This window comes from Saimiri boliviensis, chromosome 2 (assembly GCF_048565385.1).
Source record: "Saimiri boliviensis isolate mSaiBol1 chromosome 2, mSaiBol1.pri, whole genome shotgun sequence".
NCBI classification, from domain to species: domain Eukaryota; kingdom Metazoa; phylum Chordata; class Mammalia; order Primates; family Cebidae; genus Saimiri; species Saimiri boliviensis.
The window spans coordinates 232,204,288-232,217,497 of record NC_133450.1 but is presented as its reverse complement, the minus strand read 5'-3'; the positions used below and the strand labels follow the sequence as shown (position 1 = coordinate 232,217,497).

Here is a 13,210-nt window from a genome sequence, read left to right as displayed (position 1 = left end):
AGAGACGTGAATCTGTGATATCTCTAAGCCCCTTGTGTTTGAACTTTAATAAAATGTACTCTGATAACTTAGGAAGATTGTTTAATTAAATTTATCGGTTAATAATTATCTTTTACATATTTAATAAATATTAAGTTGAAGTTTATTGAGCACGTGCTGTCTTTCAGATTCTGTGCTAGGTATAGAGTACACAAAGTTGGGAAAGACTTTGATTGTGCCTTCAAGAGCTCATGATTCCACAGAGAGAGTTAGACGTGTCAGCTGGGAATCCGACGGACACGTGAAATGCCCAGTGCTGTTTTACGTATTGCATGATACTGCAGGACAGAGGCATCATGAGAACAACTGTCATGCTTTTATGATGTAGGAATAGATTTCATCCCCAAAAAAGTCAATGTTTCTTTAGATGGCCCTGGATTTGTTTTATTCTTTCCCAGAGAAGCCAAGAGAAAATAACATCAGGCAGACGGGCTTAGGAGGCACTATTCCCTGACAGAGGGTCTTCCTTCTTTGATCCTGCTGTGACCACTCAGAGCCATGTGGGATTTGTCTGTAGATCTAGTAGAGCTTTAGTTACCTTCTTGTATCTTAGTTTCTTCACAGTTTTAAAATGCCTTTTTAGAAAATTATATGTAAAGTTCTTAGCCAGTTGGATTAGTTTTTATCCATTTTTCTTAGCCCACATGTAGCATGTTTGCTGAAGGCTGAGAACCCTGACTGCACAGTGTTATCCAGAGAACACGTGTGCTGCGGAAATCAAGAAAGCCTCTCTTGTGACATAAACATTGAGAGAAACGTTTAAGGAAACCGTAGAGAAAACAAACATTTCTTAACAGCTCTGCACATTTGATTGGCTTCTTGCTGTGTGAAAATATTGGGTGCTCTTCATGCTAAAGGTGTTAAATGCAATTTCTTTGCCAGATTACGCTGCTTTTCATTTGTAAAAAATCACAAGTCCCAGTGTCTGATTCACCTATGTAAATGTAACATTGTCACTTAGAGGAAATAGATAGAAAAATGTTCCTGTATCAAACAGTTTGAATGTTGTACCAAGCAATGAAACACTCTTCTCCCTATTGTAGAATAGATGCTTCACAATGGGTTACTGAGTTTTTCTTTTGTTATGTTTTAAAGACGTGACTCTGTCTTAATGACAACACATGCTTTTAGAAAAGCAGATGTAATTCCAGTATTTCTTTATGAAATGATACTCACTCAGGCAACTTATGTGCACTTAATCTTCTTTCTGTTGCTCCACTACCATGTACTCAACCAAACAAATCAGGAGACACCTTGGACAACCTCTTATATCTATCTCACTGCACGTAGTTGACACTTTTGTTAAGTCATAGCAATCTAGCTAATTCTCTTTGCCTTCTTTCTGTGACTTAAGTTGCTCACAAAGAAAAACAGTGTATACAAAATAAGCAGTTCAGAATCATCTAATGATGTATTTAAGGTATAGCATTCCTGTTTCACAGAAATATCCTAATATGTGACAGAAAATTTATGTCTAACATTATTAGATCAATAACCATGCTAGAAGAGGTACTCTTTTTATGAGAAAATATGTGGCGTGCTTGAAAGTACAATGATTGGAGTGCAGGACACAGAAGTGACCTTTGGGTTGCTTCTGTTACACATGGCTACACATGGGAAAAGAGCTACCCAAGGTGGGAATGGTCCCAGGGGCTCCTCACATTTGACGGTGGGGAACACCAGGAGCAGGAGGGGCCTGAGGGTCCTCATGGTCTGATGACAAATAAGGTGATCTGGGTCAAACACTGCTTAACCCCCAGCAATTCTTTTAGACCAGAGCTCAAGCAATAGAGAGTCACCCTGAGATGAGGGTGACATACAGGGGTCCGTGGAAAGACACGGCAAGTCTCTGCAATGCTCAAGATACCAGGCAAAAAGGAGGAGCCTTTATCTCCTGCAAGTATCCCCCAGTGATTCCCTCTGCAGAGGGATTTTTCCAGTTCAGTCACTACAGGTATTGCCTTTCATGGGTCCTGGCTTCAGGCAGGTAACTCTGACCTGAACACCTGGTGCTCCTCACCCGTCTCATCCCCCACAGGATCTTGCAGGAGCACCATAAGAATTTCTAGCCATCATCAAGGTTTGGGCACAGAACTCACACTACCTCTGTGTGTGTGTATCTAAAGAATCTAAGCATCAAATTGAGTTTAAAGTCGCATTGGATGGGTGGTGCTCCAGGACAACTTGCAGAATTGAGAAGATGTGGGACATTAGAGAACTTTGAGGGCCAGTGGATCGGTTTTTTGTCTTCATTATGGTGGAGGTTGCATGTTACATGACTGTATGCATTTGTCAAAACGAATAGAGTTGTACACTTAAAAAAATTAAATAAATTCCCTGGAATTCTACTCTGTATAAATTATACTGCAATGTAAATTTTAAAAATTAAAAGAATTTTAGAAGTGTGATTGCCATACCTCCTAGAATATATTCATATATATTTTTTGGGCCGTTATTTCTCCCAAGCTGTAATCTGCGTGTTCACTGTATCAGAGTATTTTTCCCGGCAGGTGACTGTGACGCCCCTCTGGCCTCTGCCTTGCCTCGGTCATCCTTCAGCAGCTCCTCAGAGCTGTCCAGCAGCCACGGCCCTGGGTTTTCGAGGCTTAATCGAAGAGATGGTGAGTCTGCCTTTTTCCTTGTATTGCTCCTTGGTAACTCTCATTGAATTTTCATTTAACAATATAATTATAATTGATTTATGCTTTGCAGAAGGAAATAAAATTCTGAATAAGCATATTTGTTCATATTTGAAACTCCAAGAATGTATTTGACAGGAATAAATTGGTCACTTCGGCTCCCTGGTCCTTCTGGGTCTTCCTTGGTACAATCTGTGTGTGCCTTGAATGAGTCACACCTAACTTTGACAGTGTTTGAACTCTTTGTAGACCCCTTGCCATACCTGAGTATTACTTATTGTAGGCCTTAGATTCTGCCATGTCCTTGTTTTTAACATTGGATTCTTTTTTTTTTTTTCTGCCACAGTATACATTTTGTTGTCCTAGATTATTTAATTATCCCTATTTGGATGAGAAAATTGGCAAAGTAAAGAAGCATTTAAAAATTTTTTATTATGTTTTAACTACAGCTCTTAGTTTATTTCTTATTATGGCTGACTCGATTCTGTCTTTAGCATCCACTGTAGAGAAATAAGCATGTAATGGTTTATTCATGCTCCTCTGTGACTATTCCATTTATATTTGTAAACATATCTCATGAGGAGTGTGTTTCTTTTACGTATGCTTAAGCAGAAGTGTAGAAAATTGAATGTTCTCTTGCTGTGTGAATTACAGGGAACTTTAAACACCAAATACATCATGACATGGATCATTCTGGCATTTTCTGAACACAAACTCAGGTAGAACTTCTTTGAATGAATTCTCAGAGGAAATTAAATTTACACTGTTAACAAAATGTATTTGTAGGCATATATTAAAAAGATTCGTAAGTGTAAGCTGTATTTTACGTAATTACACTTTCTTATTTTCTTATTGTCCTGTTTTTTGTTTTTTTGTTTTTAACTCCCTGTTGCATTTCTTGGTGTTCTTTGTATTTGAGCACATTTAATACATTGCACATTGGCCCAAATAAATATGTTCTGACATTTGCTATAGGTAGTATAGTTATCAAAGATGAGCAACTTAACATTTTTCATTTTGCTTAGTTAAGTCTGTTATTTCATTTGTTGCAGAGATTTGGGCTCTGTTTTTTTACTTTAGATTCTATTTCTGCAGAACCTAAGGGGATGGTCATTATCATTGAAACAGTGATTAAGCCTGGACACAGGAGATAAAGGAAAACAAGGGTAATCTCAAGCCATAGCTCTTCTTGATGTCAAATCATATTTTGTACTAAAGTACGTGACTATGAGGGCTCTTTATCATAGGGATCATTTTATTTTTAGTTCATGTTCCTGTAACTCATTGTGCAAAAAAAGCATGATATTAATCTTAATAAAATTTATTTTCATGTTAATGAAGTTAGAAAAACAGGCCTATTTTATTACTTTAGTTAGCTACCTAGTTTATTACAAACTCATTGTTGCTTTTTTAAATTGGTTTTGACTTTTTTCTTCTCCCACTTGGTAGCCTGCAATATTCATCAAAGGAGTTCCAAATTGGGGGTGATTTATTGAAGGCTGTAGATTATCTCTAGTGTTTTAATATCGTTTATTAGATTCAGATGGTCTATGGAAGAGTGACTGAGCAAATGTTCTCATCATAAATAATTAAACTAACGAATAAGTGACCCCTTGACTCAGACATTAAAGCCTTTCTCCAGTGGAGTATAAAGATCTTGGAGCTAAAAATTAGCAGGCAGAAAACAAGTAGTTTTCCAGTTGTGCAGCTCAGTGCTTTGTACCCATGTGATAGGAAGACACCATGGAAACAGCTGCGATACTTACTCATGCCTTAGCCTGAGGGGTGAGAGGGGAAGAAGGTAGCTATGGCATCAGGGAAGAGGTAGCTATGCCATCCTGTCTGGCCCAGGGTAAGGGGTCAAAATGGACTTTTTGGAGGTGTCTTTCTTCATGCCTCTTGGATACCACAAGTAAACTAGTTCTTCCATGTCACTAAATGATGAACCCATGGGCCAAAACAAGTTAATGAACTTTTATAAGCAACTTACTTAATTAAGTCCCTTTAATGGGAGAAGACTCAAGTTTTCCACCAAAGGTTTCATAAGTTATGACACATAATCCAGAATTACTTTCAACTTGTAAAAATACATTATCATGAATATTGGACAGATTGGATTATAATTAATTAAATATGTTTTGCTTTCTACGTATTCATAGTTAGAATTTCAGTGTAGCCTCTAACATGATGTTGGCTAATTTCAGGATAAATTGACCTGTTGTAAAGTTAAGATGCTAAGGGTCAGTGTTTGCATTTCTACACCTTTCACATTGCATCACTTGAAGCTAAGAAGAACTCTGTGGTATGTTATATGTAAAAATAAGACTGAAATAAGCTGACAAAGACTTAGGGCGTAAAACAAGATTTTCAGCAGAATTGAAGAAAACATTTTGATAATAGTATCAAAGAAATTCAGAGATGCCATTGAAACCATTTAATTATTTTAACATATGTTTGTTAATTCCTTTTTCTGTAACTCGGGACACTAATTGAAAATTTCAGAAAATTAACATGTAGTTTAAAATATTTAAAATACAAGAATTCAAATGATATATTAGCACATAGTAAATTCTTAACATTTTGAAATAAATAATGAATGATCTATATTAGGAAATAAAATCTTTATATGACGTATACACACAAATGTAGAACTTGGTTTTCTCCATGATCAATAATTGGCTTTCAGAGGCAAGTTAATCATGCAATGATTGTCACTGGTTTATTATACTTTACAATAAATTAACCAACGCTTTGTTTAGTTGACAAATACAGACACAGGTGAATTCATTTTACCTTTTTCCTTAGGCCTGTCTTCTCATGGGCTTATAGCTATGCCTGTGTCAAATGAATTTGTGAAAATCTAATCTCTTATTTTAAACAATGTCAAGTTATTATTCTGTGACCGTTTGAGATGAAAAACCAGCCGTTTTGGGTATCCTTGACATGCTGGCTAAAGACACACATTTATTTGAGCATTTGCTGCCCTGTGTCTCCTCTGCATATATTATATTAGCAGTTTCAGTTTAAAGTTTATTTTTCTGTAATTCAAATTCCTTGCTTCTTATGCTGGTTGTCATATGAATATGCCTTTCTAAGATTAGGATCAAACACTCTTCTTGGTGTTTTCTTTCAGTCCTGTCTTGAATTATTTTTAATCAAAATGCTAGGCCGAGGTCAACTGATTGTAATTTGTTTATAAGGAAAAAATGGAAGGTGACCTGAAGAATTTTTTCTCCCTCCTTTTACCCAAGAGTATTTATTCTCCTTTTGAAATGAGAAATTCCTTCAGAATTTCCCAAGGTCAAAGAGGGATATCTCACTGACAGCTAAGACCCTGTTGTCTTCATCTCTAAGCTGGCTAATGTTGTCCCAAAGAGGCTTCTTCTGTGTTGGAATTGCCTTTAGTTTTAAAACAACAATTATGCGCAAAGTGCTTCTTCCATCTTATTCAAATTCCAAAGTTAGAAGAAAAGACATCTGAAGTTTCCAAGTAGAATTATAACAGACCTAGTGTTTTTAATATCCCCATAAATAAGCATTCTGGCATAAGGGAGTGTTTGCCGGTTGCTCATTGAATGGTGTCTTGGCCACTCACAGACCAACACAGGATGAGTGTAAGGTAAACTCTTTGGTCTAAAGAGAGGATACATAAGGCTCTGCAGCTGTAAACATGTCTACTGAGCCAAGCTAGACTGCCTTAGTGCATTGTGCCATTTAGTTATTTTTAGGATTTCCATCCCTACTTATAAATTTTCCACCTCAGGCTAAAGGAATGCAGGGTATTAAGGAGAATTAGTAAGACAGAAGGGGAAAGAATTTGGAAATGCAAAACCTAGAAAAGATGGAGATGATCTACCAGAGTCATGGAGGAATTAATAGCATATTAATGTCAACATCGTTATGGCCCGCACACGCCTATCATGCTCTGTAGCACTGATGCCCAAGGTCCGTAGATGTCCAGTCTTACATCTCAGATCACACTCGTTTCACCAGACTTTTGGGCCACCCAGGGGCTATACCTCTTAGCGTAAAATTAAAAGAATGGAAAACAATGAGAAGTCATGACGATGTGTGAAAAACATGAAAAAGATTTTATATTCTCTTGTGATACATATAATTCAAGATGCTACTGCAACAAATTAAAAAATATATATATGCTTGTTTCCAAGGATAACCCATGTGTTTTCATGGTCTAATGAAGTTAGACAGCATTGTTATTTGTGGCTTGACACCTCTACAATTGCTCCTTGTTAAAGCAGCAAAATGAATATATAATAATAACTAACCATGCGTTAGACCCAAGGAGGGTTCGAGAAGTTTTTCAGGGGACATTCAACTAAAGAAGCAAGCTGTCTTATTTGGGGATCCATAAGCAGCAAAGGTAAATATTGCTTTAGACATTTCTGTTGAAATGGCATAAAACACATGGATTGCATACTGCTTTGGGGGTTTTAAATACTTGGAAGCAATGCGGTGAACACGAATATTACTGTGAAGAATATTTCAGCAAATGGGAAGCTTACAGAATAGATAAAACCGAAGAAGTGTCTCATGTTTATAGTTCTCACCTGAAGAGATTTAACTATATGGGCGGACCTCATCAACATTTGACACTTTCTTTCCAAGAGGTTTTCCTGCAGAATTTTAGGACTTTCTAGGAAGATGCATGACAGAAGCATGCCATTGTTGCTGGTTTGGGTCGCTGTGAAACTGCCCTAATGAGGCCGTTATGCTGCCTACTTGAGATATTTGTTTGTGAGTTGATGATAATGTTGCAGAGAAAATAGGCACTGAAGCTGTTGAAAAATTTTACAGGTTGACATCAATTATCACCTAGAACTTTTCTCTCAGTTTTCTGAGTGAATGAGAATTGTGTTTAAAAAGACACTTTCTGCCTCGTTTCTTCTCCAGTTATTTTGAAAAAGCTCAGGTACTGATTTCTTAGGAAAGAGGAATACAGGGAAACTAGAGGTAGGAATTTGTGCTGCACACAACCTAGCCATGACTCTGGGTGCACCAGCCCTTTGGATCTGGCCAGGTAAGCATTTGCCCAGTTATCGGGCTGCCTATGTGGCTCCATGGAACAAAGATGGGGAAGCAGAGGCATCAGCTACTTTTATAGGGGAAGCAGAGGCATCAGCTTCTCTTGTAGCACAGCACACAGCCTCCTAGGAGTGGATACATGCTTTTTAAAATTACTAGCACAAATACTTATCTCAACTCAACAGAAAAAATAGCAATCCATACCTGGTTGTCCTGAAAATGTTTCATTAATTTGCTTGTATTCAGTAAATATAAAACCATAGTTGGTGATTTTTCAGTAAGTACAGAACACATATTTGGTGGCTTTTTTTTTTCCCTGCAAAGTATATAAATATTGTAGGGCCAAAGACTCAGTTATCTTTTTGATGGAATAAACCTACAGAGGATAGATTCCAGTGTCAGTAAGGCAAATAATTTCTGCTTCTCTGAGGAAGTAAGTTTGCTACATGCACACACACACACACACACACACACACACACACACACAGAAAAAATGGTCAAAAGTTGCTTTTATAAAATCCAAGAATCAATTTGTTACATTAGCACCTTACTCCATGAAGACTACAATGTATGAATACAAAATATGTATGAATGTTTGATGATTTGTGGGAAAATATCTTGTAGTCACCACTCCCTCCTTTCTCCAATTCTGTGTGTTGTCCCTGAAACAGTTCAGGCTTACGATCCTTCTGCGTCATTTCCATGGTGCTCCCCCTTAATTCGGTCTCTTCATGTCTCACTTGGATTATTTTGAAAGCCCCATGATTGATCTTCAACTTTTGAAGCTTTCCCTAATTAAGTAAATGCTTTGCAAAGTCCTCAATTAATCTTCTTTAAAGCACTATTCTGTTCTTGTCACATGCTCAATTGATGAATCTCAGACAGTAACCCTCTGCATAGAGCAGTTCTCAAATTCACAAGCCACCTAATGCCCCTCGCCATAAGTAAGAAGGTGGTATATTTAATTTTGGAGTAAAGGAAATATGTATGTCACAAAATCAAAATGTAAGATCAATTACAATTCAGCTAATAATTAAGAGGATGTAAGGTGTCTCAGTGAATGTATTTTTATGTTTTTGAAGTGTATTTTTTTTTTATATTTGTACTTAGTGGTTTTTAATAAATTTCAGAAAGTTCCTGCTTTATGGAAATGAATCAGTGACTCTAAATGGTTCTTTGAGGTATAGAAACAAAGAGAATAACAAAAGTACAAATGTCACAATCTAGAATAGAAAACATGACTAGCAATCACAGCTCAAATACGAATATAAAAAGCATCTTTATTAACCTAGGATAAAAGCCTCTCTGGGTGGGGCTTTTACCCAGGCAGCTAAGCAGGTGGTGTGGGATGAATGTTTGAAAAGTGGAACTTTCTTGGACCCACTCATCCCGTTTCCCACTGTCTGCTGTGCACTTGCAGCAGATGAGAGCGTGATTTCGTTTGTTTTCAAACAAAATGGGGAATCCAGTATTTTCTGTAATAACCATAGAATAATGTTTTCCAATGTGAACTTGGTGAATTTTATGAATGAAAGAGAAGCAGATAATGGATCCACAGAGCCATCTTTGAAGGTAACACATCTAATATCGAAAACTTTGGTGTGGGACTGGGTGGGGTGGCTCAAGCCTATAATCCTGGCACTTTGGGAGGCTGAGGCGGGTGGATCACTTTGAACCCAGGAGTTCGAGACCAGCCTGGGCAACATCAGAATCTGTCTTATTTACAAAGAGAGAAAGAGAGAAAGAAAGAAAAGTTTCATGCCTCTGTTATGGCCTAGGAATGTGTAAAATCCATCACAAAGTGAATATTTTGCTTGGAGGGGCAAGTAGAATGAGCTTTTGGAAAAATTCTTTTAACAATTCTTTGATCTAGAAATTCCTGAAAATCTTTGAAGCTGATGAAAATACTTTTTCATGTTAGGATGAATCATTCTGTGAGTCCTGGTGCAAGTCAGGCAGAAACGTATGATGGAAAGTTTTATACTAAGGGCTGGAGGAATATGAGGTTTAAAATAGAAATAAAAACTTTCTTCACGACATGGATAATTCCTATGGAGACCGTTTCTGTGTGGGGTGACGTGTACAGTTAACACAAATGACCCTGGATTCCAAGCTCATTGAAATTTTCTCCAGTGCCTCAGACTTCAGTCTTCACTCCTAACTCCGATTGTCTTGAATCTCCTGTGCAGAGAAAAGGAGATCATCACTGCAGATCCTGTGAACCCAGGCGTCAGTGTCTTCACTTCCCAAGTCCGAAAGGATCGCTTGGATCTGAAGTAGAAAATATTTGAAAGAGAATTGAGCAGGCTAAAGGTGTTTCAATTTTTTTCTGCTATCCCACAGACTGGGAACCCTCAGCAGGACTGCACGTTAGGATGTGTAGGGAGGTGGGGACTGCCCTGAAACTCTGCTCTCAAGCGGAGCCCTGCAGGTGGCTTATGGCAGCCTTCACTGAAGCTCAGGGATCTTGAGTGTGCTGCACTCTCAAGTGTGTAGTGGAAAGGAGGCCACCAGTCTCCAAGAGCAGCCTGCACAGTGTCCTGATGGTGGTGTGGCACATGGAGTGACAGGACTGGACACCCTGCAGCAGCTCTGGGGGCCCGTGAGGACAGCCCCAGTTATCCAAGGACACCTTGAGGTATCAAAGGCAGGCAAGCAAGGCCATGTTCCTGCCTGAGGTCTGGCAGAGGGAGGAGAAAGGAGCATCAAAAAGTTGTGGAGAGCGCTGTCCCAGCCTGGGGTGGGAGGACCTGGTTCAATCAGCCGCAGGTCGCCGTCCCAGAGGACAGTGTGGTGCTGACTGCTGCTTGGGGCCTGAACGTACTTCCCTCCCAGCTTTACCAAGGCAACTGGCAAAGCCAGAAGAGCCCAGAGTTAACTTTGGTGATGAAGAGAAAGTAAAAGAACCCCTGAAGGAATTTTCAAGGGGCTGTGACCAATGCAGAGATGAACCGACAGGCTTATTCCTTAACTGGACGGAGACACATGATGTGACTACTTTCAGTCTCTGTGTTAGCCAGAAGTCAAGCTCCTAGTAGAAAGCTTTCTGAGTTATGGAGAAATGACGTTACACTTTGCCTCGTGAGTTTGTGATTTAAAAATTTATACCTGCAGAATGTTTCTGATGGATTGGCTCAAGTGGCTTTTGTGAGGGTTACAGTCAGTATCTTCTGTAGGCTCAAAAATGTGGTGTTGTTGAGGATAGCTTAAATTTTTCTTAAAAAGTCTGAAACATGATGCAGAATGCTTGCACCAAAAGAATTTTACATTTTCCCCACACTTGTACTTACTAGATCCAAGTACATCAAAGATGTGGATTAAAACCCCATGATACAGGAAACACTGAAACTTGTGATAATGTGGATGAACCTGGAGAACATTATGTTAAGTGAAATAAACCAGGGACAGAGAGACAAATACCATATAGTTTCACTTACATGTGGAATTTAAAGAAAGTGAACCCACAGAAGTAGAGGTAGAATGGTGGTTACCAGAGGCTGGAGGAGAGGGTGGATAGGGAATGGGGAGATGTTGTCAGTAGGTACATAGTTTTGGGTAGATAGAAAGAATAATTTCTGGTGTTCTTTTGCACAGCATAGTGAATATAGTTAATAATAAGTGTTGTCTGTTTCAAAATATATGAGGGGATTTTATTTTTACCATTAAAAATGATATATGTTTGAAGTGACTGATATGCTAATTAATCTGATTTGATCATTTTACAGTTTATTCATGTTTCCAAACCTCACATTGCACCCCATAAAATATACTATTATTATTCATCAATTAGAAATAAAATTTAAACTCGGGAGTTAGCAAACTTTTTCTGTAAAGAGACAGATGGAAAATGATTTTGGTTTTGTGGACCATGTAAGGTATCTGTTACATTTCTTTTTCTTCTTTTTTCTTTCTCTGTCTTCCCTTTCTCCTTCCCTTCCTCCTTCTTTCCTTATTTTTCTTTTCCCACTTTCTCTCTCTCTCTCTGTTTTTTTTTTTTTTTTGAAACACAGTCTTGCTCCGTTGCCCAGGTTTGGAGCGCAGTGGCAAGTTCACAGCTCAGTGTAGCCTCAGCCTCCCTGTGCTCAGGTGATCCTCCCACCTCAGCCACCGGAGTAGCTGGGACTATAGTCACACGCCATAATGCCCAGCAAAGTTTCATATTTTTTTGTAGAGACGGAGTCTCATTAGGTTGCTTAGGCCGGTCTTGAATTCCTGAGCTCAAGCAATCCATCCGTCTCAGTATCCCAAAATGTCAGGATTACAGGCCTGTGCCACCATGCCCAGCCACCCCCCCACACACACACTTTTTTTTTCTAAACACAACATTTTACATATGTAAAGCCATTCTGGCTGTATAAAAGCAGGTTGTAATCTAGATTTGGGCTGCCGGCCCTAGTTTGCTGAGCCCTGCACACTAAATCTGTCTAGCACTTTACCTCAAAACACTCTCGTAGCATTTATCACACGTCAGTGTGTAGTAGGTGTTTGTATACTTTTCTTACACTTGGTGCAGTTCTAACTTCCGTGAAGGAAGGGTGCTATCTTATCCTTAGTGCTTAGGAATAAGCTTGGAATCATTGAGGTTCTACTATTCCTTACTAGCGACGTGACTTTGGAGAAATTCCTTGTAGCTCCCTGAGTTTTTGTTTCCTCGGTTATAAAATAGGATTAGTAAAGTATCTATCACGAAATAGTATTTTTTTCACAAAAATAGTTGGGAAGATTAAATGAATTAAAACACATAAAATAGGTTATGTTACACCGATATTCAGAGCAGGTGTATCTACAGGAACCAAAAGAGAAACAACCCAAATGTCCATTGATGGATAAATGGAGAAACCTAATGTCGAGTAGGAAGAAAATTCTGGTCCGTACTATAACACAGATGAACTTTCAAGACATTATGCTACGTGCAATAAGCCAGACACAAAAGGACAAATGTTACATTATTCCATGTATCTGAGGTACCTAGAGTGGTAAAATTGATAGAGACAAGAAATAGAGTAGTGGTTGCCAGGGGCTGGTAATGGGGATGTTGTTCAGTGGGTTCAGAGTTTTTGTTTGGGAAGATGAAAAAGCTCTAGGGATGGATGGTAGTGATGCTCGCACAACACGAATGTACTTAATGCTACTGAATTTTTACATATAAAAACGGTTCAAATGGTAAATTTCAGGTGATGTGTATTACCATAATTAAAAAATTAGTTTGTGATCTGATCCAAAGTAGCTAAAATCTGCTGAGTTCTGCTGAAGTAGAACTTATAATTAGGAGTGCTTTTTGTTGAGACGGAGTCTTGCCCTCTCGCTTAGGCTGGAATGCAGTGGCATGATCTCTGCTCACTGCAACCCCTGCCTCCTGGGTTCAAGTGATTTTCCTGTCTCAGCCTCCCAAGCAGCTGGGATTACAGGTGTGTGCCTCCATGGCTGGCTAATTTTTTGTATCTTTAGTAGAGACGGGGTTTCACGATGTTGGTCAGGCTGGTCTCGAA

The 13,210-nt window shown here is 38.7% G+C and overlaps 1 protein-coding gene across 1 annotated transcript in view; it reads left to right on the top strand.

The window, feature by feature from the left end:
- The window catches only part of LOC101042863 (contactin-associated protein-like 3), a 229,892-nt gene that overhangs the window by 21,190 nt on the left and 195,492 nt on the right, over window positions 1-13,210 (top strand). Inside the window, 1 exon segment of the mRNA XM_039475023.2 lies at window positions 2,550-2,660. Coding sequence (XP_039330957.1) covers window positions 2,550-2,660 — 111 coding nt within the window.